Source organism: Manacus candei, unplaced genomic scaffold, assembly GCF_025592945.1.
Source record: "Manacus candei isolate 608988 ecotype Guabito, Panama unplaced genomic scaffold, ASM2559294v1 h1tg000187l, whole genome shotgun sequence".
Lineage (NCBI taxonomy): Eukaryota > Metazoa > Chordata > Aves > Passeriformes > Pipridae > Manacus > Manacus candei.
In genome coordinates, this window is record NW_026138235.1 from 97,471 (window position 1) to 125,321 (window position 27,851).

At 63.5% G+C, this 27,851-nt stretch overlaps 1 protein-coding gene and 1 long non-coding RNA gene across 2 annotated transcripts; both read right to left on the reverse strand.

The window, feature by feature from the left end:
* Window positions 1-357: 357 nt before the first annotated feature.
* PDE1B (phosphodiesterase 1B) lies at window positions 358-27,458 on the reverse strand. The gene is made up of 16 exons (XM_051774123.1): window positions 27,374-27,458; window positions 26,258-26,393; window positions 19,758-19,871; window positions 19,493-19,678; window positions 17,765-17,831; window positions 17,085-17,201; window positions 15,704-15,844; window positions 14,251-14,351; window positions 12,485-12,610; window positions 11,589-11,690; window positions 9,314-9,434; window positions 8,926-9,007; window positions 7,507-7,633; window positions 6,861-6,997; window positions 538-645; window positions 358-466 (listed from the first exon to the last, which is right to left on the reverse strand). Exons 2-15 carry the CDS (start codon window positions 26,386-26,388, stop codon window positions 554-556), a joined length of 1,644 nt encoding a protein of 547 aa, XP_051630083.1. The 5' UTR covers window positions 26,389-26,393; window positions 27,374-27,458; the 3' UTR covers window positions 358-466; window positions 538-553.
* LOC127464031 (uncharacterized) lies at window positions 1,065-6,176 on the reverse strand. Its single transcript, XR_007901118.1, has 3 exons — window positions 6,035-6,176; window positions 1,179-1,723; window positions 1,065-1,126 (listed from the first exon to the last, which is right to left on the reverse strand). It is a non-coding gene; the product is annotated as an uncharacterized LOC127464031 (long non-coding RNA).
* Window positions 27,459-27,851: the final 393 nt, after the last annotated feature.

Sequence of the window (27,851 nt, forward strand, 5' to 3'; positions counted from 1 at the left end):
GGGGAGTCCTGGTACAGGGGTTGGCACTGATCTATGACTGTCCCCGGGGGCAGCTCCTGGCACGGGGGTGACACCGATCTGTGCCTGTCCCCGGGGGGCTCCTGGCACTGATTTGTGCCCATTCCCAGGGGGCTCCTGGCACAGGGGTTGGCACTGATCTATGACTGTCCCTGGGGGGCTCCTGGCACAGGGGTTGGCACTGATCTGTGCCCGTTCCTGGAGGGCTCCTGGCACGGGGGTGACACCAAACTGTGCCTGCCCCCGGGGGGCACAGGCGCGGTTGGCACTGGTGTGGTTGGCACTGATCCGTGCCCGGCCCCGGGGGGGCTCCTGGCACAGGGGTTGGCACCAGTCCGTGCCCACCCCCAGGGGGGGCTCCTGCCCTGCGAATGGTGCTGAACTCGATGGCGTCGAAGACTCGGGACAAGAGACGGTGTCACTCGGTGTCACTCGGCCGGACGAGGACCTGGCGGGAGGGGACGGTCACGGCGATGCCACCCCCCCCTCCCCTCCCCTGTGCCCCCCCCCCGTGCCCACCTCGCTCCTCCCGGGGCTACTCCACGTCCCCGTTCTCCCTGTGGGGGGTGGGGGCCGGGGGGTCCTCACACGGCGACAGCTCCTCGATGGACGCCTGGTTGGTGATGCCTGGGGGGGACACGGAGCAGCGGGGTCACGGGGGGCATGGGGGTCACAGGGTCACGGGGGTCATGGGGTCACGGGGGTCACGGGGTCACGGGGGTCACGGGGGTCACGGGGGTCACGGGGGCACGGGGTCACGGGGGTCACGGGGGTCACGGGGTCATGGGGGTCACGGGACAGCCCAGCAGCACCAGGAGCACCCAGGCCAAACCCCAGGACACCCCAAAATCCCCCCCTGTGCCCCAGAGGAGCATCCAAACCCTCCTGGAGCTCTGCCAGCCTTGGGGCTGTGCCCACTGCCCTGGGGAGCCTGGTCAGTGCCACCCACCCTCGGGGGGAAGAACCTTTTCCCAAAATCCACCCTGAGCCTGCCCTGGCACAGCTCCAGGACATCCCAGAATCTGCCCAGTTGGAAGGGACCCACCAGGACCATCTGTCAGAGACTGAAATAGTTGATGTTTTATGCATTCTCGGGCTTTTGACACACCTGCTGGGGAGTCCTCCTAAAAAACAACAACGGACCTCGGGCTTTGACACACCTGCTGGGGAGTCCTCCTAAAAAACAACAACGGACCTCGGGCTTTTGACACCTCTGCTGGGCGATTAGTTACGCTGTCCTGAAAACAACAACTGACCTTGGGTTTTTGACACACCTGCTGGGCGATTAGTTACCTCTGATAGCCCATGAGGAGTCAACCTTGCAGGCTCTTGCCTATTGACACCCCTGCTGGGCGAACAACAACTGAAAAGACAATGTGCCTCTGGAGGACTAAGTCCAAAAAAGGGAGGCAACCCCTCATGCCAGGGAGGCGCCAGAGCATATAAACTTACTGGTGACTTTGGGAATTTGGGAGTTCTTCTCCCCCACCGCCTGCGAATCAAGACCATCAAGCATCGCTGGACCCCGTGGGCGGTGACTATGGACATCTATCTACTTTCAGCTTTTCTTTCCCTTACTCTCCCTGGCTCTTATCCTGCCTTTCTCTCCCCTATGCATTTTTCTCCTCCCCAGAAAGCTTATGACAGCACCCAAAGGTGTTAGTTTACCTATTGATTATGACAGCACCCAAAAATGTTAACCTATCTGTTGATACAAAACTGTTAAAATAAATCTTATTAACTTACCTGTTGATACAAAACTGTTGAAATAAATCTTATATATTTTCATACACCGATTATTTAGTGTCGCTTCGCTTTAATCCACCCCAAAGGAATTTTTGATAAAACCTGAGTTACCCCCCCCCCCTCTCTTTTCCTGGGGCGGGTCGTAACATTTTTGGCGTCACGGACAGGATACTTTGGATGTGGTGGAGTAATCGGTGTAGTCTAAAACTGGTACCGAGGGCGAGTCAAATGGTGACTGTCCCCTCGCAGTAAAATTATAGTAAGAATTTTTCTCCTCTCGGTGTGACCCGGGCACATCAGACCTGTTGAAAGTTTTCCTGGTGTGGCCTGGACCTGTTGAAAGGTTCTCTGGTACCTGGACCTGTTGAAAGGTTTTCCAGGAGAGAGTCAAACCAGCCCTCAGAGGGTTAAGGGGGAGAAAGACATTAACCTAAGCTGGGTTAATGACTGAGGCGAAGGGGATGATGACACCCCGGGTTGAGTTATATGGGGATTATTCCCTCCTGATAGCTATCCTTGGTTTAGAACTGTTTTTTTTTGGGTGCTGTCTTAGGCGTATTCCTTAGAGCAGTGCAAAGGCAAAAATTAGCTATTCAAAAATCTGTAAGTGAAGTGATAGAATCTTCCCAAGAGTCAATGAGAACTTTGCAGGACCAGCTAGGAAAAGAGGCTACTCAAAAATCTACCGGTGAGGTGATAAGGTCTCTTCAAGAGACAATGAAGGCATTACAGGAGCAATTAGAAAAAGAACGCCTGCAGTTAACTGCTGAACGCCAGGCACTGGAGAAAGAGAGAGAGATTAACTCATTGCTTAGGTCAGCCCTTGAAGATGAGGAGGAACAAAATGAAAGGCTTAAAAAGATACTGGAAATGAAAAATTGTGAATTGCGAGACATCAATTCAAAATACCCTAAACCGGTAGATGTTAACAAATCCCTGTACCCCTCTGGGGAATTAGAAGAATTGAAGCAAAGTTACCCGGAGGACGGGGTAATACATATGCGTCCCCTCATTAAAACTGAAACCACTGGCCTGGGGGCAGATCGGCAAACTACCACACGAACTACCCCGTACACGGGGGAAGCACTGGCCAGAATTCAGGAGAAATACAGCCGTAAGGCCAGCGAATCAGAGACTGAATATGTGTGGAGGGTGTCCCTTACTGGGGGAGACCGAATTTTATTAAGTGAAGATGAGGCCAGAGGATTTTGGGGCCCAGGGGTTTTCCTGACCACAAATGATAACCGAGCCCCGTGGTCCCTGACCCAGAGAGCTGCCTACTGGGCAGGTGGGTTAGACCCTATAGAAAGGGGAGATCCTTACACGATTAAAACACCCACAATTGGCCACATTGTAAAAAGTGTACAAAAAACCGCATGTCTCCAGTTAATGCATACAAAATTATTAGACCCACAACGACATTCCCCAATGGAACTCGAGGCAGATCCACAGAGATTTCCAGTTTTAATTCGAGGCCTGCCTGATGCACTAAAAGTTTATGCTAAACAATTACAGGAGCGCATAAAGGCAACCCCCAGACCTAGAAGAAGGGGTGCTCCATCAGGAATAACCTGGTTGGAAATAGCCCAAGAATTAATAGCTACTGGTCAGCAGCTGGGGCTCCCTGGTACCAATGGCCAGAGAATACACTGCAGGAGGGCAGGGAAAGTCCAAAAACCTGCCTCGCCAGGTATTTGTCAACAAAATGTGTCATCTAGCGGAAGAAAGAGATACAGTCTGTGGAGAGAAGGTGTTGCAAAAGGAATTCCTCTAGAAGTGATGGATAAATTACCCACTGCTAATTTAGAATACTTGATAAAGCACTGGGATGAGATCAAAGAGCACAAGGCACCCCCTAAGGGCAGCCCCTCTAAGGAGTCCAACACTGTGATCCCCTCAGCCTCTCCAGAAACCGGAATAACCAGTTTGACCAGTTCTGAGTCAAGGAACTGGACTTACTGCCCTCAAGTAAATAAGCCAAAAAATAGCCAGTGGGTTTATGAGAGAAAGCTTACAGAAAACAACCAGGGAGATTTGGTAATCACTTTTCCTCTTGGCCCTTTTAAATCTTTAGTTACATTCATGGTAGACACGGGTGCACAGGTCTCAGCACTCCAAACTGAAGCTGCTACCCAGTGTGGCATTAAGCCAGACAAAAAGGAAATATGGGTAACTGATGCCTTTGGCAAATCCCAACCCCAATACACTGCTCGAGTGAAATGCTGGTTACCTGGAGATGAGACAGCCCCAGAAACTACCATGATTGTGGGACCACTACCAGCTAACATCCTGGGGTTAGATTTATTAAAGGGTCGAGCCTGGAGAGATGCCAGAGGGAGAGAATGGGTGTTTGGTCTCCCACCCCTCTCTGTCCGTCTGAGTTTATTTGTTTTTTGGAGAAAACATGTTCCAAACTTCTCTATTATTATTGCCCTAGTAACATTATGCCAGATAAGAAAAGGAGTTGGATAAATAGATAGTTCCTTCTTTTTAATAATGGGTCTGTAGTGGGCCAGATTTGTTCTTTTGCAGAAACCTGCCAGCAGATGAGATCAAACTGCATGGAACCAATGGAGCCTCAATTACAGCAAGAGGCAGCATGAGAAAACGAAATAGCAACGAGACTGAAGACTTATACTGTTCTTAATGTTTTTATCTTAATAACTTTGTAATATGCATGCCTATATGTATTTTTGTCTCAAGTCTGCAATATGTAAAAGTTTGCCACAAACATTGTGTTTGTGCTCCCTCTACTCCCAGAATTACTTGTGTTATCAGCTTATTAATAATTGTTAACTTATCTAGGTTTTGTTTTTTTTTTTTATTATGAACAATTCACTGATAAGATTGTGTAGGACGAGCCATTTTATGTACTGCTAATTTCGTTTTGCCAAGTTTGTTTTATTATTTTGTTGGGGGGCAGGTTAGTTTGGGAGAAGCTTTTGAATGTGAACAACTTACTGGTAAAATTGTATAAGATGTACTGTTAATTTGATTTTTGTCAAGTTCATTTTGTCCTTTTAAATATCTCTCTCGATTGAGAAACTCAACCAAATATAACCTGGGAGTTAGTACAAGTATTTGTGCATATTTAGAGTTATATGAATATGCATTATATACATTAGCCTTCTGCCTTGAAAGGCATTGAATTTTATATTTGGTTAAATTTAACAAAAACGGAACTAAATTTAGGCCTAAAAGAAAACATAAGAAAGCCTTTTACCAGCTCCCAAGTAACTCAGTGTTTTTTGATGTATAATTTCAAATATTTGTATGTATGTTTGTAACCTCATTAATGTTAAGAAATTTGATTGTAGTCATTGAGATCCTATTACATCCCCTATGACTACTCACGGGGTGGAGAGAGTAACTAGTGCAAATTAGCTTACTATGTTATTATACAATTAGCTTGTTTTTTTTTTTTGAAGGGGGGGAGAATTGTAATGCATTAGGGCAATCTCTTCCTTTTCTTCACTCTTCTGTCTCCCTGTCCACTACACGAAAAGCACCGCCCACAAAGAAGATTCACAGAGAACGACAAAAGAAGAAAAACTATTGAATGCATAAATCACGGGGTGGTGTCAGAGACTGAAATAGTTGATGTTTTATGCATTCTCGGGCTTTTGACACACCTGCTGGGGAGTCCTCCTAAAAAACAACAACGGACCTCGGGCTTTGACACACCTGCTGGGGAGTCCTCCTAAAAAACAACAACGGACCTCGGGCTTTTGACACCTCTGCTGGGCGATTAGTTACGCTGTCCTGAAAACAACAACTGACCTTGGGTTTTTGACACACCTGCTGGGCGATTAGTTACCTCTGATAGCCCATGAGGAGTCAACCTTGCAGGCTCTTGCCTATTGACACCTCTGCTGGGCAAACAACAACTGAAAAGACAATGTGCCTCTGGAGGACTAAGTCCAAAAAAGGGAGGCAACCCCTCATGCCAGGGAGGCGCCAGAGCATATAAACTTACTGGTGACTTTGGGAATTTGGGAGTTCTTCTCCCCCACCGCCTGCGAATCAAGACCATCAAGCATCGCTGGACCCCGTGGGCGGTGACTATGGACATCTATCTACTTTCAGCTTTTCTTTCCCTTACTCTCCCTGGCTCTTATCCTGCCTTTCTCTCCCCTATGCATTTTTCTCCTCCCCAGAAAGCTTATGACAGCACCCAAAGGTGTTAGTTTACCTATTGATTATGACAGCACCCAAAAATGTTAACCTATCTGTTGATACAAAACTGTTAAAATAAATCTTATTAACTTACCTGTTGATACAAAACTGTTGAAATAAATCTTATATATTTTCATACACCGATTATTTAGTGTCGCTTCGCTTTAATCCACCCCAAAGGAATTTTTGATAAAACCTGAGTTACCCCCCCCCCCTCTCTTTTCCTGGGGCGGGTCGTAACACCATCCAGTCCAACCCCACACCCCAAAAGCCCACCCTGTGCCCCAGAGGATCATCCAAACCCTCCTGGAGCTCTGCCAGCCTTGGTCAACCACCAACCCACCCACCCTCGGGGGGCAGAACCTTTCCCTGGCTCCACCCTGCCCCTGCCCTGGCACAGCTCCAGAACATTCCCTGGGGGCTGTCCCTGCTCCCCCCAGGGCAGAGCTCAGTCCCTGCCCCTTCTCTGCCCCTCCTGACGCTGCTGAAGCCCCCACTGAGGTCTCCCCTGAGCCTCCTCTGCCCCAGCTGGACACACCGAGTGCCCTCAGCCCCTCCCCAGTGGCCCTGGTTGCCCTGGTGGCCCCGGTGGCCCTGGTGGCCCAGGGGGTGCTCCCCAGCCCCTCCCTGGTGGCCCTGGTGGCCCAGGTGGCCCTGGGGGTGCTCCCCAGCCCCTCCCCAGTGGCCCTGGTTGCCCTAGTGGCCCCAGTGGCCCCGGTGGCCCTGGTAGCCCAGGGGGTGCTCCCCAGCCCCTCCCTGGTGGCCCTGGTGGCCCCGGTGGCCCTGGTGGCCCAGGGGGTGCTCCCCAGCCCCTCCCTGGTGGCCCTGGTGGCCCCGGTGGCCCCGGTGGCCCTGGTGGCCCAGGGGGTGCCCCCAGCCCCTCCCTGGTGGCCCTGGTGGCCCCGGTGGCCGTCCCCTACCGCTGGCCGCCCTCTCCTTCCACTTCTGCTTGTTCTCCTGGATGTGCCTGGTCCAGGTGGAGCGGAACCCGGCCAGGTCGGCCTTGATGTCCCCCAGCTCCAGGTGCTCGTCCAGGGACTGCTGCCGCCACTGCGAGCTGGGCACAGGGGCACGGGAGTTGGCACCACCCCCGGGACAGGGGGGTTGGCACCATGGCCACCCCCAGAGCCCCCAGGGCACGGGGGTTGGCACCACCCCCGGGGCATGGGGGTTGGCACCACGGACACCCCCAGAGCCCCCAGGACACAGGGATTGGTACCACCCCCAGGACATGGGGGTTGGCATCTCTGCCACCCCCCAGAGCCCCCAAGGACATGGGGGTTGGCACCTCTGCCACCCCCCAGAGCCCCCCAGGACACAGGGTTGGCACCATGGCCACTCCCAGAGCCCCCAAGGACATGGGGGTTGGCACCTCTGCCACCCCCCAGAGCCCCCCAGGACACAGGGTTGGCACCATGGCCACCCCCAGAGCCCCCCAGGACACAGGGTTGGCACCATGGCCACCCTCAGAGCCCCCCAGGACATGGGGGTTGGCACCACGACCACCCCCTGTCCCCTCAAGACACGGGGTTGCCCCCTCCCAGACCCCCCGGCGGGGTTGCCCACCTGGCCTGCGGGGTGGCCGCGGGGTCGCCCTTGGCCTTGGTGCCGTCCTCGGCCAGCGGCAGCACCATCTTCTCGGCCACGTCGCTGAGCACCGAGAAGGTGGGCTCCACGATGAAGTCGATGAAGCCTGGGGAGGGCAGGGGGTGGGGACACGCTGGGGACATGCCCTGGGCACCTGGGGACACGCTGGGGACACGCCCTGGGCACCTGGGGACACACCCTGGGCACCTGGGGACATGCCCTGGGGAGGGCAGGGGATGGGGACATGCTGGGGACACGCCCTGGAGAGGGCAGGGGATGGGGACACGCCCTGGGCACCTGGGGACTCCAGGGACATGCCCTGGGGAGGGCAGGGGATGGGGACACGCTGGGGACATGCCCTGGGGATGTGGGGACATGCTGGGGACACCCCCCGGCCGTGCCCGGGGGCTCGGCAGGACATCCCACCCCAAACCTCCCCCCAGGATGGGAGCGAGACAACGGGGGGGGGGGGGTGAGGGGGGGCAGGAGGGGTTGGAACCCCAAATGAACATCCTGGTGGGGAGGAACCACATTCAACCCCAAATGAACATCCTGGTGGGGAGGCGAGCACCTTGAACCCCAAACCAACATCCTGATGGTGAGGAACCACCTTCAACCCCAAATGAACATCCTGGTGGGGAGGGGAGCACCTTCAACCCCAAACCAACATCCTGGTGGGGAGGGGAGCACCTTGAACCCCAAATGAACATCCTGATGGTGAGGAACAACCTTGAACCCCAAATGAACATCCTGGTGGGGAGGAACCACCTCGGAGAAGGAGTTTAGAAAGCCAAGGGGGGGGGGGTCCTGAGGGAGATTTGGGGCTCTCTGGGGGGTGTTGGGGGCTCTTTGGGGGGTGTTGGGGGTCCTTTCTGTACCTCGTGACTCAACGGGGGCTCTTTAATAAACTTGGTCTAAAGGCCCCCAGTCTGTCCTGGGACAGGGTGGGCACAGGGTGGGCACAGGATGGGAATAAGATGGGGACAAGGTGGGGACAGGACAGGGACAGGACAGGGACAAGGTGGGGATAAGATGTGGACAGGATGGGAATAAGATGGGGACAGGATGGGGACAGGACGGGGACAGGGTGGGCACAGGGTGGGCACAGGGTGGGCACAGGGTGGGTACAGGGTGAGGACAGGGTGGGCACAGGACGGGCACAGGACGGGGACAGGGTGGGGACAGGGTGGGCACAGGACAGGCACAGGGTGGGCACAGGGTGGGCACAGGACGGGCACAGGGTGGGCACAGGGTGGGAATAAGATGGGGACAGGACTGGCACAGGGTGGGCACAGGGTGGGAATAAGATGGGGACAGGATGAGGACAGGGGGGCACAGGGAGGGCACAGGGTGGGCACAGGGTGGGCACAGGGTGGGCACAGCCCCCCCAGCACTCACCGATCTGGGACTGGGCCACCAGTGTGGATGTTCGGTCACAGAGGGGCGAGAAGGGCAACCCCAGCTCGGCCTCCTTGTCCCCCTGCCAAGGCAAGGCCACGTTGGGGGGGGTTGGTGTCCCCGGGGGGGGTCTGTGTCCCCAAGGGGGGGTCTGTGTCCCCAAGGGGGGGGGTCTGTATCCCCAAGGGGGGGTTTGGTGTCCCCCATGGGGGGTTTGGTGTCCCCAGGGGGGGTTTGGTGTCCCCGGGGGGGAATCTCTGTCCCCAAGGGAGGGTCTGTGTCCCCGGGGGGGGTCTGTGTCCCCAGGGGGGGGGTTGGTGTCCCCAAGGGGGTGGTCTGTGTCCCCAAGGGGGGGTCCCCGTGTCCCCCCCGCTGTCCCCAGCCCTACCTGGCGGAAGAACTCCTCCATGAGGGCCTTGGTCCAGCGGCCGTGCACGGCCCACGCCTTGGTGGGGTGGCTGATGTCGGCCGCGTGCAGGAGCAGCGACAGCACCTTCGACTTGTCCGGCCTGGCCCGGGGACAGGGGAGGTTTGTCCCCAGAGCCACCCCAGGGACAAGATCAGTTTGTCCCCAAACCACCCCAGGGGAGGGCTCAGTTTGTCCCCAAACCACCCCAGGGGAGGGGTCAGTTTGTCCCCAAACCACCCCAGGGGAGGGGTCAGTTTGTCCCCAAAGCCACCCCGGGGGATGGGCTCTGTTTGTCCCCAAAGCCACCCCAGGGGAGGGGTCAGTTTGTCCCCAAACCACCCCAGGGACAGGATCAGTTTGTCCCCAAACCACCCCAGGGGAGGGCTCAGTTTGTCCCCAAACCACCCCAGGGGAGGGGTCAGTTTGTCCCCAAAGCCATCCCAAGGGACAGGCTCAGTTTGTCCCCAAAGCCACCCTGGGGGACAGGATCAGTTTGTCCCCAAATCCACCCTGGGGATGGGCTCAGTTTGTCCCCAAAGCCGTGTCAGGGGACAGGATCAGTTTGTCCCCAAAGTCACCCCGGGGGATGGGCTCTGTTTGTCCCCAAAGCCACTCCAGGGGAGGGCTCAGTTTGTCCCCAAACCACTCCGGGAGATGGGATTGGTTTGTCCCCAAAGCCACCCTGCAGCCCACCCAGGGACACCCCCAGTTCAAACCAGTGACCCCATCAATGACCCCCCAATTCAAACCAGTGACCCCCCAATTCAAACCAGTGACCCCCAATTCAAACCAGTGCCCCCCCAGTTCAAACCAGTGCCCCCCCCAGTTCAAACCAGTGACCCCCAGTTCAAACCAGTGCCCCCCCAATTCAAACCAGCGACCCCCCCAGTTCAAACCAGTGACCCCCCCAGTTCAAACCAGTGACCCCATCAATGACCCCCCCAGTTCAAACCAGTGACCCCCCCCAGTTCAAACCAGTGACCCCATCAATGACCCCCCCAGTTCAAACCAGTGACCCCCCAATTCAAACCAGTGCCCCCCAATTCAAACCAGTGACCCCCCCAGTTCAAACCAGTGACCCCCCCAGTTCAAACCAGTGACCCCCAGTTCAAACCAGTGCCCCCCCCAGTTCAAACCAGTGACCCCCAGTTCAAACCAGTGCCCCCCCAATTCAAACCAGCGACCCCCCCAGTTCAAACCAGTGACCCCCCCAGTTCAAACCAGTGACCCCATCAATGACCCCCCCAGTTCAAACCAGTGACCCCCAGTTCAAACCAGTGACCCCCCAATTCAAACCAGTGCCCCCCCAGTTCAAACCAGTGACCCCCCAATTCAAACCAGTGCCCCCCAGTTCAAACCAGTGACCCCCAATTCAAACCAGTACCCTCCCAGTTCAAACCAGTGCCCCCCCCAGTTCAAACCAGTGACCCCCAGTTCAAACCAGTGCCCCCCCAATTCAAACCAGCGACCCCCCCAGTTCAAACCAGTGACCCCCCCAGTTCAAACCAGTGACCCCATCAATGACCCCCCCAGTTCAAACCAGTGACCCCCCCCAGTTCAAACCAGTGACCCCATCAATGACCCCCCCAGTTCAAACCAGTGACCCCCCAATTCAAACCAGTGCCCCCCAATTCAAACCAGTGACCCCCCCAGTTCAAACCAGTGACCCCCAGTTCAAACCAGTGCCCCCCCCAGTTCAAACCAGTGACCCCCAGTTCAAACCAGTGCCCCCCCAATTCAAACCAGCGACCCCCCCAGTTCAAACCAGTGACCCCCCCAGTTCAAACCAGTGACCCCATCAATGACCCCCCCAGTTCAAACCAGTGACCCCCAGTTCAAACCAGTGACCCCCCAATTCAAACCAGTGCCCCCCAATTCAAACCAGTGACCCCCCCAGTTCAAACCAGTGACCCCCCAGTTCAAACCAGTGACCCCCAGTTCAAACCAGTGCCCCCCCAGTTCAAACCAGTGCCCCCCAGTTCAAACCAGTGACCCCCCAATTCAAACTAGTGACTCCCCAGTTCAAACCAGTGACCCCCCAGTTCAAACCAGTGACCCCATCAATGACCCCCCCAATTCAAACTAGTGACTCCCCAGTTCAAACCAGTGACCCCCCAGTTCAAACCAGTGCCCCCCAGTTCAAACCAGTGACCCCCCAATTCAAACTAGTGACTCCCCAGCTCAAACCAGTGACCCCCCAGTTCAAACCAGTGACCCCCCAGTTCAAACCAGTGCCCCCAGCCCACCCCCCCACCTCTCCAGCTGCTGCAGCGACGTCTTCATGGCCTTGACCTGCTGGAAGTGGCAGGACATGTCGGTGGCCAGGACCATCTCGATGACCAGTGCCCGCAGCTCCCTGTGCCCGGGGGGGGACACAGGTCAGGGGTTGGGGACACCTCGGGGACACCCAGGGGAGGGGGGACACATCAGGGGTTGGGGACACCCCGGGGGGACACGGTCAGGGGAGGGGGGACACAGGTCAGGGGTTGGGGACACCCCGGGGGGACACGGTCAGGGGAGGGGGGACACAGGTCAGGGGTTGGGGACACCCGAGGGGGACACCCAGGGGAGGGGGGGGACACAGGTCAGGGGTTGGGGACACCCGGGGGGACACCCAGGGGAGGGGGGACGCAGGTCAGGGGTTGGGGACACCTCAGGGGGACACCCAGGGAAGGGGGGACACACGTCAGGGGTTGGGGACACCCCGGGGACACCCAGGGGAGGGGGGATACATGTCAGGGGCTGGGGACACCTCGGGGACACTCTGGGGACACTCTCAGGGGAGGAGGGGACACATGTCAGGGGCTGGGGACACCTCGGGGACACCGGAGGGGACACCCAGGGAAGGGGGGGATGCATCAGGGGTTGGGGACACCTCGGGGACACCCGGGGGGACACCCAGATGAAGGGGGGACACATCAGGGGTTGGGGACACCTCAGGGACACCTCGGGGACACCCCATGGACACACTCAGGTGAAGAGGGGACACATCGGGGGCTGGGGACACCCGGGGGGACACTCAGGTGAAGAGGGGAAACATCAGGGACTGGGGACACCTCGGGGACACGCAGGGGGACACTCAGGTGAAGGGGGGACCCCTCAGGGGTTGGGGACACCCCGGGGACACTCCCGGGGGGGGGCGGAGCTTACGAGAACTCGTCCTTGGTGAGGTTGACGAAGATGTTCATGTCGTCGTCCTGCATCATGCGGAACACGGCGCTGATGTGGTGGTTCTCCAGCACCGAGCGGTCGTTGTACAGGATGGCACAGTCCGACCTGGGCACGGGCACACGGGGCACAGCGGCCACTGACGGGGGGGCCGGGCCACCCACCCACCCACCCACCCCCGGCACGAGGGAGCCGGCACGGCGCTGGTGTGGGGGTGTCGGTGGCCCTGGGTGTCCCCAGGGTGCCACCCTGCCTAGAGCAGTGCCCTGGGTATCCCCAAGGTGCCACCACACCTGTATCCTGCCCAGAGCAGTGCCCCTGGGTGTCCCCAGGGTGCCACCCCACCTGTATCCTGCCCAGAGCAGTGCCCCTGGGTGTCCCCAGGGTGCCACCCCACCTGTATCCCAGCTGTAGAGATGTCCCCAGGGTGCCACCACACCTGTACCCTGCCTAGAGCAGTGCCCCCGGGTGTTCCTAGGGTGCCACCACACCCCTATCCTGGCTATATCAGTGCCCTGGGTGTCCCCAGGGTGTCACCACACCTGTACCCTGCCCAGAGTAGTGCCCCTGGGTGTCCCCAAAGTGTCCTGGGTGTCCCCAGGGTGCCACCACACCTGTACCCTGCCTAGAGCAGTGCCCCTGGGTGTTCCTAGGGTGCCACCACACCCATATCCCAGCTGTATCAGTGCCCCTGGGTGTCCCCAAGGTGCCACCCTGCCCAGAGCAGTGCCCCGGGTGTCCCCAAGGTGCCACCACACCCATATCCTGGCTGTATCAGTGCCCTGGGTGTCCCCAAGGTGCCACCCTGCCCAGAGCAGTGCCCCTGGGTGTCCCCAGGGTGCCACCACACCTGTATCCCGGTTGTAGGGATGTCCCCAGGGTGCCACCACACCTGTACCCTGCCCAGAGCAGTGCCCTGGGTGTCCCCAGGGTGCCACCACACCTGTACCCTGCCCAGAGCAGTGCCCCTGGGTGTCCCCAGAGTGCCACCCCACCTGTATCCCAGCTGTAGAGATGTCCCCAAGGTGCCACCATACCCCTATCCTGGCTATATCAGTGCCCTGAGTGTCCCCAGGGTGCCACCACACCCCTATCCTGGCTGTAGGCATGTCCCCAAGGTGCCACCACACCCCTATCCCGCCATGTCACCCATGCCATGCCATGTCACCCACACTGTGCCATACCACAACCTGCCATGTCACCTATGCCATGCCATGCCCTGTCACCTCTGCTGCGTCACCCACACCGTGCCATACCATGCCATGCCATGTCACCCACGCCGTGCCATACCATGCCATGCCCTGTCACCTCTGCTGTGTCACCCACGCCATGCCATACCATGCCATGCCACATGACCCATACTATGCCATGCCATGTCACCTCTGCCATACTATGTCACCTCTGCCATGCCATGCCCTGTCACCTCTGCTGTGTCACCCACGCCATGCCATACCATGCCATGCCATGTCACCTCTGCCATGCCATGCCCTGTCACCTCTGCTGTGTCACCCACACCGTGACATACCATGCCATGCCGTGTCACCCACGCCATGCCATACCATGCCATGCCACATGACCCATACTATGCCATGCCATGTCACCTCTGCCATACTATGTCACCTCTGCCATGCCACCCATGCCATGCCCTGTCACCCACGCCGTGTCACCCACACCGTGCCGTGCCCCGTCCCCTGTGCGGTGCCACACCGTGCCCCCCGCCCCGTGTGCCGTGCCCCCCGTGCCCTCACTTGGTCTGGATGTGGAAGCTGTTGGTGGTGCCCGTGTGCTCGTAGTCGTGGATGGCGGCGGCGAAGACGATGGCCAAGAGCTCGATCTCCGACAGGCAGTGCTGGGGACACGTGTCGGGGACACGGGGACACACATCAGGGCACGGGGACACGCGTCAGGGACACGGGGACACGCGTCAGGGACACGGGGACACACGTCAGGGCACGGGGACACGCGTAAAGGACATGGGGACACGCGTCAGGGACACGGGGACACACGTAAAGGACAGGGGGACACGCGTCAGGGACACGGGGACACCCCCCCAGGGCACGAGGACACGCGTGTGTGTGTGTGTCTGTGTGTGTCTGTGTGTGTCTGTCTGTGTATGTGTGCACACCTGGCACACATATGTGTGTGTGTGTGTGTGTGTGTACATACCTGGCACACGTGTGTGTGTGCACATGCCTGGCACACGCGTGTGTGTGTCTGTGTGTCTGTGTGTGTGTACATGCCTGGCACACGTGTGGGGGGGGAGGGGACAACTGGGGGGTGCCAGGTGCCACCTCATGTGTGACAGTCATGCAGGGACAACAAACATGTGACAAGTGCCACCTTCTGTGTGACAATCATGTGGGGACATGTGTGCCACGTGCCACCTCCTGTGTGACAGTCGTGTGGGGACAACGGGGCACACACGTGTGCCAGGTGCCACCTCCTGTCCTGTGTGACAGTCACGTGGGGACACGTGTGCCAGGTGCCATCTCATGTGTGACAGCCATGTAGGGACAATGGGGCACACAGGTGTGCCAGGTGCCACCTCCTGCGTGACAGCCGTGTGGGGACAACACACGTGTGCCAGGTGCCACCTCCCGTGCCCACCCGTCCCCCCAGGCCATGTCCCACCCCACGTGTCCCCCCCCATCCCCCCGAGCCCGGTGCCATCCCCCCCGTGCCCCCAAACCAGGTGCCACCCTGTCCCCCCCCATCACCCGGGGTCACCTCCATCCCCCCGGGACGTCTCCATGGCAACGAGCATCCCCTGGACCAGTGCCCAAGGACACAGGGACTGGCTCAGGCCCCCCCGGTGCCCCCCCCGATGCCCCCCCCCGTGCCCCCAAACCAGGTGCCACCCTGTCCCCCCCCATCACCCGGGGTCACCTCCATCCCCCCGGGGCATCTCCATGGCAACGAGCATCCCCTGGACCAGTGCCCAAGGACACAGGGACTGGCTCAGGCCCCCCCGGTGCCCCCCGGTGCCCCCCCCGGTGCCCCCCCCGTGCCCCCCATGCCCTCAAACCAGGTGCCACCCTGTCCCCCCCCATCACTCGGGGTCACCTCCATCCCCCCGGGGCGTCTCCATGGCAACGAGCATCCCCTGGACCAGCCCAAGGCCCCCCGGTACCCCCCCCCGGTGTCCCCCCCGTGCCCCCCGGTGCCCCCCCGGTGCCCCCCCGGTGCCCCCCGTGCCCGTACCAGCAGGCCGGTGCGCAGCAGGACGCAGTGCACGGTCTGGGTGACGTCGGCGGCGTGCACCTGGTTGTGGTAGGGGTTCCGGAACTTTCCGTAGCCGCTCTCCAGGGCGTCCAGCAGGGACGTCAGGAACGCGCCCGGGATCTGCCAAGGGGAGGGGGGGGCAAAGGGGGGGGCAAAGGGGGGGTAAAATGTGGGCAAAGGGGGGGTAAAATGTGGGCAAACGGGGGGTAAAATGTGGGCAAAGGGGGGGGCGAGGGGGGGGTAAAATGTGGGCAAAGGGGAGTAAAATGTGGGTAAAGGGGGGGTAAAATGTGGGCAAAGGGGGGGGCAAGGGGGGATAAAATGTGGGCAAAGGGGTGGTAAAATGTGGGCAAAGGGGGGGTAAAATGTGGGCAAACGGGGGGTAAAACGTGGGCAAAGGGGGGGGTAAGGGGGGGTAAAATGTGGGCAAACGGGGGTAAAATGTGGGCAAAGGGGGGGTAAAATGTGGGCAAAGGGGTGGGAAATGAGTAGGCAGGAGGTGGGGTAAAGGGGGAGGGAAGAGGGTGGGCACGGGAGGGGCAGAGGGTGGGCTGGGGGGGGCAAAGGGGGTGGGCACGGGGTGGGAAGGGGGTTGGCAGGGGGTGGGCAGAGCCTGGGCAGGGGGTGGGCATGGGGTGGGCAGAGTGTGGGCAGGGGGTGGGCAGGGGGAGAGCAGGGGGTGTCTGGGGGTGGGCAGGGGGTGCCTGGGGGTTGGCACAGGGGTGGGCACAGGGTTGGGCAGAGGGTGGGCAGGGGTCAGGCAGAGGGTGGGCAGGGGGTGACTGAGGGTTATCAGGGGGTGTCTGGGGGTTGGCACAGGGGTGGGCACAGGGACGGGCAGGGGTCAGGCAGAGGGCAGGCTGGGGTGTCTGGGGGTTGGTACAGGGGGGTTGGCACAGAGTTGGGCAGAGGGACGGGCAGGGGGTGACTGAGGGTTATTAGGGGGTGTCTGGGGGTTGGCACAGGGGTGGGCACAAGGGCAGGCCGGGGAGTGGGCAGAGGGTGGGCAGGGGGTGTCTGGGGGTTATCAGGGGGTGCCTGGGGATTGGTACAGGGGGGTTGGCACAGAGTTGGGCAGAGGGTGGGCAGGGGTCAGGCAGAGGGCAGGCTGGGGTGTCTGGGGATTATCAAGGGGTGCCTGGGGGTTGGCACAGGGGGTGGACAGAGGGTGGGCAGGGGGTGTCTGGGGGTTACCGGGGGTGCCCGGGGGTTGGCACAGGGGGCGGGCAGAGGGTGGGCAGGGGGTGCCTGGGGGTTATCGGGGCGGGCCTGGGGGTTACCGGGGGGTCTCTGGGGGTTCTCGGGAGGTCTCTGGGGGTTACCGGGGGTGCCCGGGGGTTGGCACAGGGGGCGGGCCCACCTTGAAGCGGTTGCTGAGGTTGTGGCGGGTGAAGAGCTCGAACACGACGGTTCGCAGCGAGTGATCCTCCGTCGCCCGGTTCAGCGCGAACACGTCGAAGGTCCAGAGATCGAGGCCCTGGGGGGTGGGGGGGCACGGGGGCGGTGCCAGGGCGGGGGCGGCACCCGCCGGACCCCGGGGCCGTGCCCAGGGATGGGCAGGGAAACCCAGGGATGGGCAGGGAAACCCTGGGATGGGCAGGAACCCCAGCGATGGGCAAGGAAGCCCAGGATGGGCAGGGAAGCCCAGGGAGGGGCAGGAACTCCAGGGATGGGCAGGGAAGTTCAGGGATGGGCAGGAGCTCCAGGAGTGGGCAGGAGCTCCAGGGATGGGCAGGAACTCCAGGGCTGGGCAGGGAAGCCCAGGGCTGGGCAGGGAAGCCCAGGGCTGGGCAGGGCTGGGCAGTGATTCCCAGTGACTCCCTGAGGTGCCCGGTCACGTCCAGGGATGTCCAGAGAAGCCCAGGAATGCCACGGATGCCCGGGGGGGCCAGTAATTCCTGGGAGGCCCTGGGCTGGCCAGGGATACCCAGGGATACCCAGGGCTGGCCAGGGCTGGCCAAGGATGCCCAGGGATGCCCAGCAGCCCCCCCGGGGATATCGGGGTGCCCCCCTGGGGATATCGGAGTGCCCCCCCGGTACCTTCAGGCAGTTGAGGATGGAGGTGGAGTAGGTGGGTGCCACGGCCGTGTACGTCCGGCGGAACATCCTGGGGGGGAGGCAGGGCTGGGGGGGCTGGGGGGTACAGCTGGGACCCCCCCGGGGGCTGGGGACAGTCCCTGGGTGTTGGGAAACCCCCCTGGGTGTTGGGGGAACCCCCTCGGTTCTGGGGGAACCCCCCTGGGGTGCTGGGGGACCCCCTTGGGCATTGGGGACCCACCTTGGTTCTGAGGGACACACCCCCTTGGTGCTGGGGGCAGACCCTGGGTGCTGAGGGACCCCCCTTGGGTACCCCCCAGGGTGCTGAGGGACCCCCTTGGGCACCCCCCAGGGTGCTGAGGGACCCCCTTGGGCACCCCCCAGGGTGCTGAGGGACCCCCTTGGGCACCGGGGGCCCCCCCAGGGTGCTGGGGGTAGTCCTTGGGTGTTGGGGAACCCCCCTGGTTGCTGGGGGACCTCCTTGGACACTGGGAACCCACCTCAGTTCTGAGGGACCCCTCTTGGTGCCAGGGACAGTCCCTGGACGTGAGGACACTCCCTGACCACCGGGGGACCCCCTTGGGCACTGGAGACCCCCCCGGGTGCTGGGGACAGTCCCTGGACATGGGGACACTCCCTGGCCACTGGGGACCCCCCCGGGTGCTGGGGACAGTCCCTGGACATGGGGACACTCCCTGGCCACTGGGGACCCCCCCGGGTGCTGGGGTCACTCCCTGGACGTGAGGACACTCCCTGACCACCGGGGGACCCCCTTTGGGCACTGGGGACCCCTCTGGGTGTCAGGGACAGTCCCTGGATGTGAGGACAGTTCCTGGGTGCTGGGGGACCCCCTTGGGCACTGGGGACCCCCTTGGGTGCTGGGGACAGTCCCTGGACATGGGGACAATTTCTAAGTACTGGGGGACGCCCTTGGGCACTGAGGACCCCCCTCCCGATGCTGGGGACAGTCCCTGGACATGGGGACACATCCTGACCGCTGGGGACCCCCCCGGGTGTTGGGGACAGTCCCTGGATGTGGGGACAGTTCCTGGATACTGAGGGACCCCCTTGGGCACTGGGGCCCCCCCGGGTGCTGAGGACAGTCTCTGGACGTGGGGACACTCCTAGACCACTGGGGGACCCCCTTGGGCACTGGGGCCCCCCCTGGGTGCTGGGGACAGTCCCTGGACATGGGGACACATCCTGACCACTGGGGACCCCCCCGGGTGCTGGGGTCACTCCCTGGACGTGAGGACACTCCCTGACCACCGGGGGACCCCCTTTGGGCACTGGGGACCCCTCTGGGTGTCAGGGACAGTCCCTGGATGTGAGGACAGTTCCTGGGTGCTGGGGGACCCCCTTGGGCACTGGGGACCCCCTTGGGTGCTGGGGACAGTCCCTGGACATGGGGACAATTTCTAAGTACTGGGGGACGCCCTTGGGCACTGAGGACCCCCCTCCCGATGCTGGGGACAGTCCCTGGACATGGGGACACATCCTGACCACTGGGGACCCCCCCGGGTTCTGGGGACACCCCCTGGACATGGGGACACTCCCTGACCCCTGGGGACCGCCCCTCCCCCGCACTCTGCCCCCCCCCCCCCCCCCCCCCGTGGCTGCCCCATGAGATCCGCGCCTCCCCCTCCCCCTCCCCCTCTCCCCAGCCCCCCCCCCCCAACCCTCCTTTTCCAGCTGCCCCCTCTCCCGGAGCGTTCCCGGGGCTGTTCCCACCTCTCCACGAAGATCCCCGCCTGCACGGCGTGCACGATGCTGCGGAACTTGGGTTTCTCCTCGGCCCGGCGCCCCTTGGCCCGCGCCTGCTGCGTGAAGGTGGCCGCCAGCCAGTCCCGCACCTCCGACGGCACCGCCGCGTCCGAGCCCATCTCCCGCAGCTCGTCCTCCGTGTCCAGCACCTGCCTGCGGGCCGGGGGAAGGGTCAGCTCCCCGCGGGGACCCCCCCTGAGTGCCGCCCACCCCCCGGGTGCCCCCCGCCCACCTGGTCTCGTCGATGTAAACGGCCTCGAGCAGCGAGGCCGCGTATTCCAGGTTGCGCTTGAGCTCGTCCACGTTCACCTCGCCCGAGTCGAGCTGCTTCACCAGGTACCGCAGCCTGGGGGGGCAACGCGCCGACCCCCCCGGGGCGGGCACGGGGCGTTACGGACTCCCCGGAATGGGCATGGGGTGTTAGGGACCCCCCGGAATGGGTATGGGGTGTTATGGACCCCCCGGGGTGGGTATGGGGTGTTACAGACCCCCGGGGTGGGCACGGGGTGTTACGGACCCCCAGGGTGGGCATAGGGTGTTAGGGACCCCCCGGAATGGGTGTGGAGCGTTACAGACCCCCCAGAATGGGGACAGGGTGTTACGGACCCCCAGGGTGGGCATAGAGTGTTAGGGACCCCCCGGAATGGGTATGGGATGTTACAGACCCCCGGGGTGGGCACGGGGCATTACGGACCCCCTGGAATGGGCATGGGGTGTTATGGACCCCCAGGGTGGGCATGGGGCGTTACGGACCCCCAGGGTGGGCACGGGGTGTTACAGACCCCCCGGAATGGGTATGGGATGTTACAAACCCCCGGCGCGGGCACGGGGCGTTACGGACCCCCCGGAATGGGCATGGGGTGTTACGGACCCCCCGGAATGGGCACGGGGTGTTACGGACCCCCCGGAATGGGCACGGGGTGTTACGGACCCCCGGGGTGGGCACGGGGTGTTACAGACCCCCCAGAATAGGGACAGGGTGTTACGGACCCCCAGGGTGGGCATAGGGTGTTAGGGACCCCCTGGAATGGGCATGGGGTGGTATGTACCCCCGGGGTGGGCATAGGGTGGTATGGACCACCCGGAATGGGTATGGGGTGTTATGGACCCCCCAGAACGGGCACGGGGTGTTACGGACCCCCCAGAATGGGTATGGGGCGTTACAGACCCCCCAGAATGGGCACGGGGTGTTACGGACCCCCCAGAATGGGCACGGGGTGTTATGGATCCCAAGGGTGGGCACAGGGTATTACGGACCCCTCGGGGTGGGCACGGGGTGTTATGGACCCCCGGGGTGGGCACGGGGCGTTATGGATCCCCGGAATGGGCACGGGGTATTATGGACCCCTGGGGTGGGCACAGGATGTTATGGACCCCCCCGGAATGGGTATGGGATGTTATGGACCCCCCAGAACGGGCACGGGGTGTCACAGACCCCCCAGAACGGGCACGGGGTGTTATGGACCCCCAGGGTGGGCATGGGGTGTCACAGACCCCCCAGAACAGGCACGGGGTGTTACGGACCCCCCAGAACGGGCACGGGGTGTTACGGCCCCCCAGGGTGGGCATCACGAGCCCCTCCCCCAGGAGCGCGGGTGTCCCTGAGCCGGGGGGGGTTCGGGGGGCGGGGGGTGCCCATCTGGCTGCCTGGGAAGTGCCACCCCCGCACCCGCAGCGCCCGCCTCGCTCGCACATGGACGGCACAGATGGCACGGGGGGGACGGGAGGGACAGAGAGACGTGAGGTGGCACAGGTGGCACGGGGGGGACGGGAGGGACAGAGAGACGTGAGGTGGCACAGGTGGCACGGGGGGGACAGAGAGACGTGAGATGGCACAGGTGGCACAGGTGGCACGGGGGAGACAGAGAGACGTGAGATGGCACAGGTGGCACAGGTGGCACGGGGGGGACAGAGAGACGTGAGATGGCACAGGTGGCACGGGGGGGACAGGGGGGACGGGAGGGACAGAGAGATGTGAGGTGGCACAGGTGGCACAGGATGGCACAGGTGGCACGAGGGGGACAGAGAGATGTGAGATGGCACAGGTGGCACAGGCTGGCATGGGATGGCACAGATGACACAGAATGGCACAGATGGCATCGATGGCACAGGATGGCAGAGGTGGCACGGGGGGACAGAGAGATGTGAGATGGCACAGGATGGCACAGGTGGCACAGGATGGCACAGGATGGCACAGGTGGCACAAATGGCATGGATGGGACAGAGAGATGTGAGATGGCACAGGTGGCACAGGCTGGCATGGGATGGCACAGATGGCACAGGATGGCACAGATGGCATCGATGGCACAGGATGGCACAGGGGGACAGAGAGATGTGAGGTGGCACAGGTGGCACAGGATGGCACAGGTGGCATGAGATAGCACAGTATGGCATGGGTGGCACGCCTGGCACGGGGTGGCACAGAGTGACACGGGTGGCACAGGTGACACAGAGGGCACAGGATGTCACGGCTGTCACAGGGTGGCACAGAGTGACACGGGTGGCACAGGATGGCACAGGGTGGCACAGAGGGACACGAGTGGCACAGGATGGCACAGGGTGGCACAGGTGACACTGAGATGGCACAGGATGCCATAACTGTCACAGAGTGGCACAGAATGACACGAGTGGCACAGGATGGCACAAGGTGGCACAGGTGACACAGAGGGCACAGGATGCCATGACTGTCACAGGGTGGCACAGAGTGACATGGGTGGCACAGGATGGCACAGAGGGACACGGGTGGCACAGGATGGCACAGGGTGGCACAGAGGGACACGAGTGGCACAGGGTGGCACAGAGTGACATGGGTGGCACAGGGTGGCACAGGGTGGCACAGAGTGACACGAGTGGCACAGGATGGCACAGAGGGACACGGGTGGCACAGGATGGCACAGAGTGACACGAGTGGCACAGGGTGGCACAGAGTGACACGGGTGGCACAGGGTGGCACAGGGTGGCACAGAGGGACACGAGTGGCACAGGATGGCACAGAGGGACACGAGTGGCACAGGATGGCACAGGGTGGCACAGAGTGACACGAGTGGCACAGGGTGGCACCAGGTCCCTGTCCTGGGCCAGCGTGTCCCTCTCCGAGGACTCGTCAGTGCCACCAGCACCCAGCGGGTCCCTGGCAGTGCCCCCCGGCCCCTGGCACTGTCACCAGTGCCCCCGAGGTGCCCCCGAGGTGCCCCCGGGGTGCCCAGCGCTGCCCACCCCGTGTCCCCAACGCCCGGGCACACGGTCCCCAAGCCTGGGGGTGGCACCTGTCCTGCTGCCAGCCCTGTGCCACTCGGGGGCACGGGGAGGGGACAGCGGGGGGGCACAGGGGTGACAGCGGGGACACAGGACGGTGACAGTGGGGGGGCACAGGGTGATGTGGGGGGACACAGGACGGTGACAATGGGGGACACGGGGAGGTGACAGCAGGTGACAGGGGGAGGTGACAGTGGGGGGGCACAGGGTGATGAGGGGGGACACAGGACGGTGACAATGGGGGACACGGGGAGGTGACAGTGGGGGGGCACAGGGTGATGAGGGGGGACACAGGACGGTGACAATGGGGGACACGGGGGAGGTGACAGTGGGGGGGACACAGGACGGTGACAGCGGGGGGACACAGGACAGTGACAATGGGGGACAGGGGGAGGTGACAGCAGGGGGGACACAGGACGGTGACAATGGGGGACACAGGGAGGTGATAGAAGGGGACACAGGACGGTGACAATGGGGGACACGGGGAGGTGACAGCGGGGGGAGGACATAGGACGGTGACAGTGGGGGACAGGGGGAGGTGACAGTGGGGGGGACACGGGGAGGTGACAGCGGGGGACACGGGGAGGTGATAGAAGGGGACACGGGGAGGTGGCAGCGGGGGACACAGGACAGTGACAGCGGGGGACACAGGGAGGTGACAGTAGAGGGGACACAGGGAGGTGACAATGGGGGACACGGGGAGGTGACAGCGGGGGACACAGGGAGGTGACAGCAGGGGGGACACAGGGAGGTGACAATGGGGGACACGGGGAGGTGACAGCGGGGACTCGGCCCCTCGGCCGTGTGGCCGGAGCCGCGGGGGGGGAGGGGCCACGCGCGCCCCCGTCACGGTGCCAATGACGGTGACAGCGGGGGGGGACGGGGGGGCGGGGGGGGCTCAGACGTCACTTGGAAGCCAGCGCGGCTGTGACCTTGGGGAGGGCGACTGTCACCGGCCCGCGGCTGGCCACCCACCCGGGGGACCCCCACGGGCTGGGACCCCCTCCCTGGGGACAGGGACCCCCTTGGACCCCCACCCTGGGGACAGTGACCCTCAGGGACCCCCCACCCTGGGGGCAGTGACCCTCAGGGACCCCCACCTTGGAGACAGTCACCCTGAGGGACCCCCACCCTGGGGACAGTCACCCCCTGGGACCCCCACCCTTGGTGGCACAGTCACCCCCTGGGACCCCCACCCTGGGGACATCCAACGCCTGGGACCCCCACCCTGGGCACAGTCACCCTCAGGGACCCCCCCCCCTTGGTGGCACCGCCACGGGGGACCCCCCCGTGTCACTCGTGGGGCCAAGGGACGAGGGTGGGGCTGTGTCACCTGCCAGGTGGGCACCTGTCACCTCCCCCCCCTCAGGGGGCCACCAGTGTCCCCAGGGCCACCCCGGGGGGGTCTCACCGCGACCCCTCGTGCCCCCCCCCAGCCTTTGACCCCCACCCTGGGGACCTGCCACCAGCACCCTGGAACGGGGGGGGCTCAGGGACCCCCACCCTAACCCCGGGGTGCTCCCACCCCCCCCGCACACACGTGTGCACCCACACACGTGTGCCAAGGCCCCCCACACACGTGTGTGCCCACCCTGGGGTGCTCCCACCCCCCCAACACGTGTGTGCCCACCCTGGGGTGCTCCCACCCCCCCCTTTGCCCACTCCCGTGTGCCCACCCTGGGGTGCTCCCCCCCTTGCTGCCCACCCTGGGGAGCTCCCCCCCCCCTTCCCACTCCTCTGTGCCCACCCTGGGGTGCTCCCCCCCCCTTTGCTGCCCACCCTGGGGTGCTCCCCCCCCTTCCCACCCCTCTGTGCCCACCCTGGGGTGCTCCCACCCCCCCCCCAACATGCGTGTGCCCACCCTGGCGTGCTCCCCCCCCCTTGCTGCCCCCCCTGGGGTGCTCCCACCCCCCTTTGCCCACTCCCCTGCCCCCCCTGGGTGCTCCCCCCCCTTGCCCCCCCCTGCCCCCCCTGGGGTGCTCCCCCCCCTTTGCCCACTCCCCTGTGCCCCCCTGGGGCTCCCCCCCCTTTTGCCCACTCCCCTGTGCCCCCGGCCCTGCCCGGCCCTGCCCTGTCCTGGCGTGTCCCACGCGTGTGCAGCGACACGGGCACCCCCCCCCCTCCCCGGGCACACACGTGTGTGCCACACGCGTGTTCCTTCGCCCCCCAACCCCCCCCCCGGGCACGTGTGGCCCCCCCGGGCCCCCCCCACGCGCGGCACGTGCCGCAGGTGGGCGCGGGGCCACGTGAGCCGCCGGTGGCACAGGTGAGGGGGTGGCACAGGTGAGGGGGTGGCACCCCCCCGGGACCCCCCCCGGGAGAGGGAGGGGGTGCCAAGGGGGGGGGGCACTCCCGGGGATGTCACGTGATGTCACCTGCGCTGCCCCCCCCCCCAGTTGGGGGTCCTCTGTCACCCCAGGGTGCCCCCCCCGGGGTGAGGGGGGGTGTCCCATCACCCCAGGGGGTCCCAGTGCCCCCCCCCGCCCCAAGGGGGTGCGGTGGGTGCAGGGGGGTCCCCGGGGGGGTTGGGGACACTTTGGGGGTCCCCGAGGGGCAGCTGAAGGTCCCGGGGGGCTCCTGCCTGGGGGGGGTTGTTGGGGTGCTCTTAGATGGGGGGGGGGGGGCAAAGGGGGCTGTTGGGGGGCTCGGGGGTCCTGGTTTGGGGGTCCCAGTTTGGGGCTGAAGGGTCCCAGTTTGGGGGTCCCGGTTTAGGGTTTGGGGTCACTCGGTTTGGGGGTCCCAGTTTGGGGGTCTCAGTTTGGGGTTTGGGGGGGTCTCAGTTTGGGGTTTGGGGGTCCCTCTTTGGGAGCCTCCGTCTGTGGTTTGGGGGTCCCGCTCTGGGGGGGTTGTCTCCGTTTGGGGGTCCCCGTTGGGGGTCTCAGTCCGTGATTTAGGGGTCCCTCTTTAGGGGTCTCAGTCTGTGCTTTGGGAGTCCCGGTTGGGGGTCTCAGTTTGGGGTCTGGGGGGTCCCTCTTTGGGGGTCTCAGTCTGTGCTTTGGGGGTCCCGGTTGGGGGTCTCAGTTTGGGGTTTGGGGGGGTCCCTCTTTGGGGGTCTCAGTCTGTGCTTTGGGGGTCTCAGTTTGGGGTTTGGGGGGGTCCCTCTTTAGGGGTCTCAGTCTGTGCTTTGGGATTCCCGGTTGGGGGTCTCAGTTTGGGGTCTGGGGGTCCCTCTTTGGGGGTCTCAGTCTGTGCTTTGGGGGTCCCGCTCTGGGGGGGGTTGTCTCCGTTTGGGGGTCCCGTCCTGGGGGTCCCAGTCTGTGCTTTGGGGGTCCCAGTCTGTGCTTTGGGGGTTCCCGACCGGGGGTCCCAGTCTGTGCTTTGGGGGTCCCGTCCTGGGGGTCCCAGTCTGTGCTTTGGGGGTCCCAGTCTGTGCTTTGGGGGTTCCCGACCGGGGGTCCCAGTCTGTGCTTTGGGGGTCCCGTCCTGGGGGTCCCAGTCTGTGCTTTGGGGGTTCCCGACCGGGGGGGGGTCACTCACAGCGCCCGCAGCTTGACCCAGATCTTCCTGCCGGGCACGGCCTTGGTGTCCAGGGGGGACGGGCACCCTCCGGCCGCGTCCAGCGCCCCCCGCTCCCGCTCCAGCCCCGGGAGGCTCCGCGGCGGCTCCATCGCCCCTGCCCGGGGGCAGCGGGGACGCGGCTCAGCCCCGGCCGGGCCCGGCGAGCGCGGCCGAGCGGCACCGGTGCCCCCCGGAGCCCCCCCCGCTGCCACCAGTAGCTCCCGGTACCACCAGTAGCTCCCGGTACCACCAGTAGCCCCCGGCGCCTCCCGTAGCCCCCCGGGGCTCCCCGTAGCCCCCCGGTGCCTCCCGCAGCTCCCGGTACCGCTCGCAGCCCCGGTCCCCGCGGCCCCGGTGCCTCGCGTAGCCCCCCGGTGCCTCCCGTAGCCCCCCCCCGGCCCCGGTTCGGCCCCGGTGCCTCCCCTCCCGCAGCCCCGGTAGCGGCGGCCGCGGTGCTTCCCGAGGCCCGCGGTGGTCCCGGAGCCCCCGGCCCCGCTCCCGGCCCCCCTGCCCGCGGTCCCGGTGCTTCCCGAGGCCCCCCGGCAGCGGCCGCGGCTCCCCCTCCCCTCTCCGCTCCCGCCCCTCCCGCCTCCCGGTACCCGGCGGCTGCGCAGGCAGCACCGGAGCCAAGATGGATCCGGGCACCGGGGGTGGGAGCACCGGGAATGGGGAGAACCGGGAATGGGGAGCCGCGGAGGAAGGGCCGGGAGCGCTGGGAGGGGAGAGAACCGGGAGAGGGAGAGGCGGGGATGGGGAGAAGCGGGAGAGGAGAACCGGGGATGGAGAAGCGGGGATGGGGAGAACCGGGAAAGGAGCACCGGGGATGGAGAAGCGGGGATGGGGAGAACCGGGGATGGGGAGAATCGGGGATGGGGAGAACCGGGGATGGGGAGAACCGGGAGAGGGAGAACCTGGAAAGGAGCACCGGGGATGGGGAGCACCGGGAACGGGGAGAAGCGGGGATGGGGAGAAGCGGGGATGGGGAGAACCTGGAGAGGAGAACCGGGAACGGGTAGAACCGGGACTGGGGAGAACCGGGAGAAGCGGGACTGGGGAGCAGCGGCGAGGGGCGCCGGGGATGCTGCGCGCTCCTACCTGGGGATGCTCGGCCGGGGAGCGCCGGTGCCGCCGGTGCCGTGTCCCGGTGCCGCCGGTGCCGTGTCCCGGTGCCGTGTCCCGGTGCCGCCGGTGCCGCCGGTGCCGTGTCCCGGTGCCGCCGTGCCCGGTGTCCCCCCCCCGCCGCCGGCTCTGCCTCCGCCGCCCGGGGTTCGCCGCAAGTTTCCCCGAGCCCCGGCCCCGGCCCCGGCGGGCGGGGAGGGGCGGGGGGAGCCGGGGGCGGGGGCCGCCGACGGGGGGTCCGCCCAGCCCCCCCCCCAGCCCCGGGACCCCCCCAGGGGAGGGAGGGAGGTGGCCGCGACCCCCAGAAGGGCTGCGGGAGAGGAGGGTCCGCCGGGACCCCTTTGGACCTATAGGGGCTGTACCCCCCCGACCTCTACGGGGGGGCACCCCAGGACCCCCTGGAGCTATAGGGGCCGTACCCCAGAACCCCTATTGGGGGGCACCGCAGGACCCC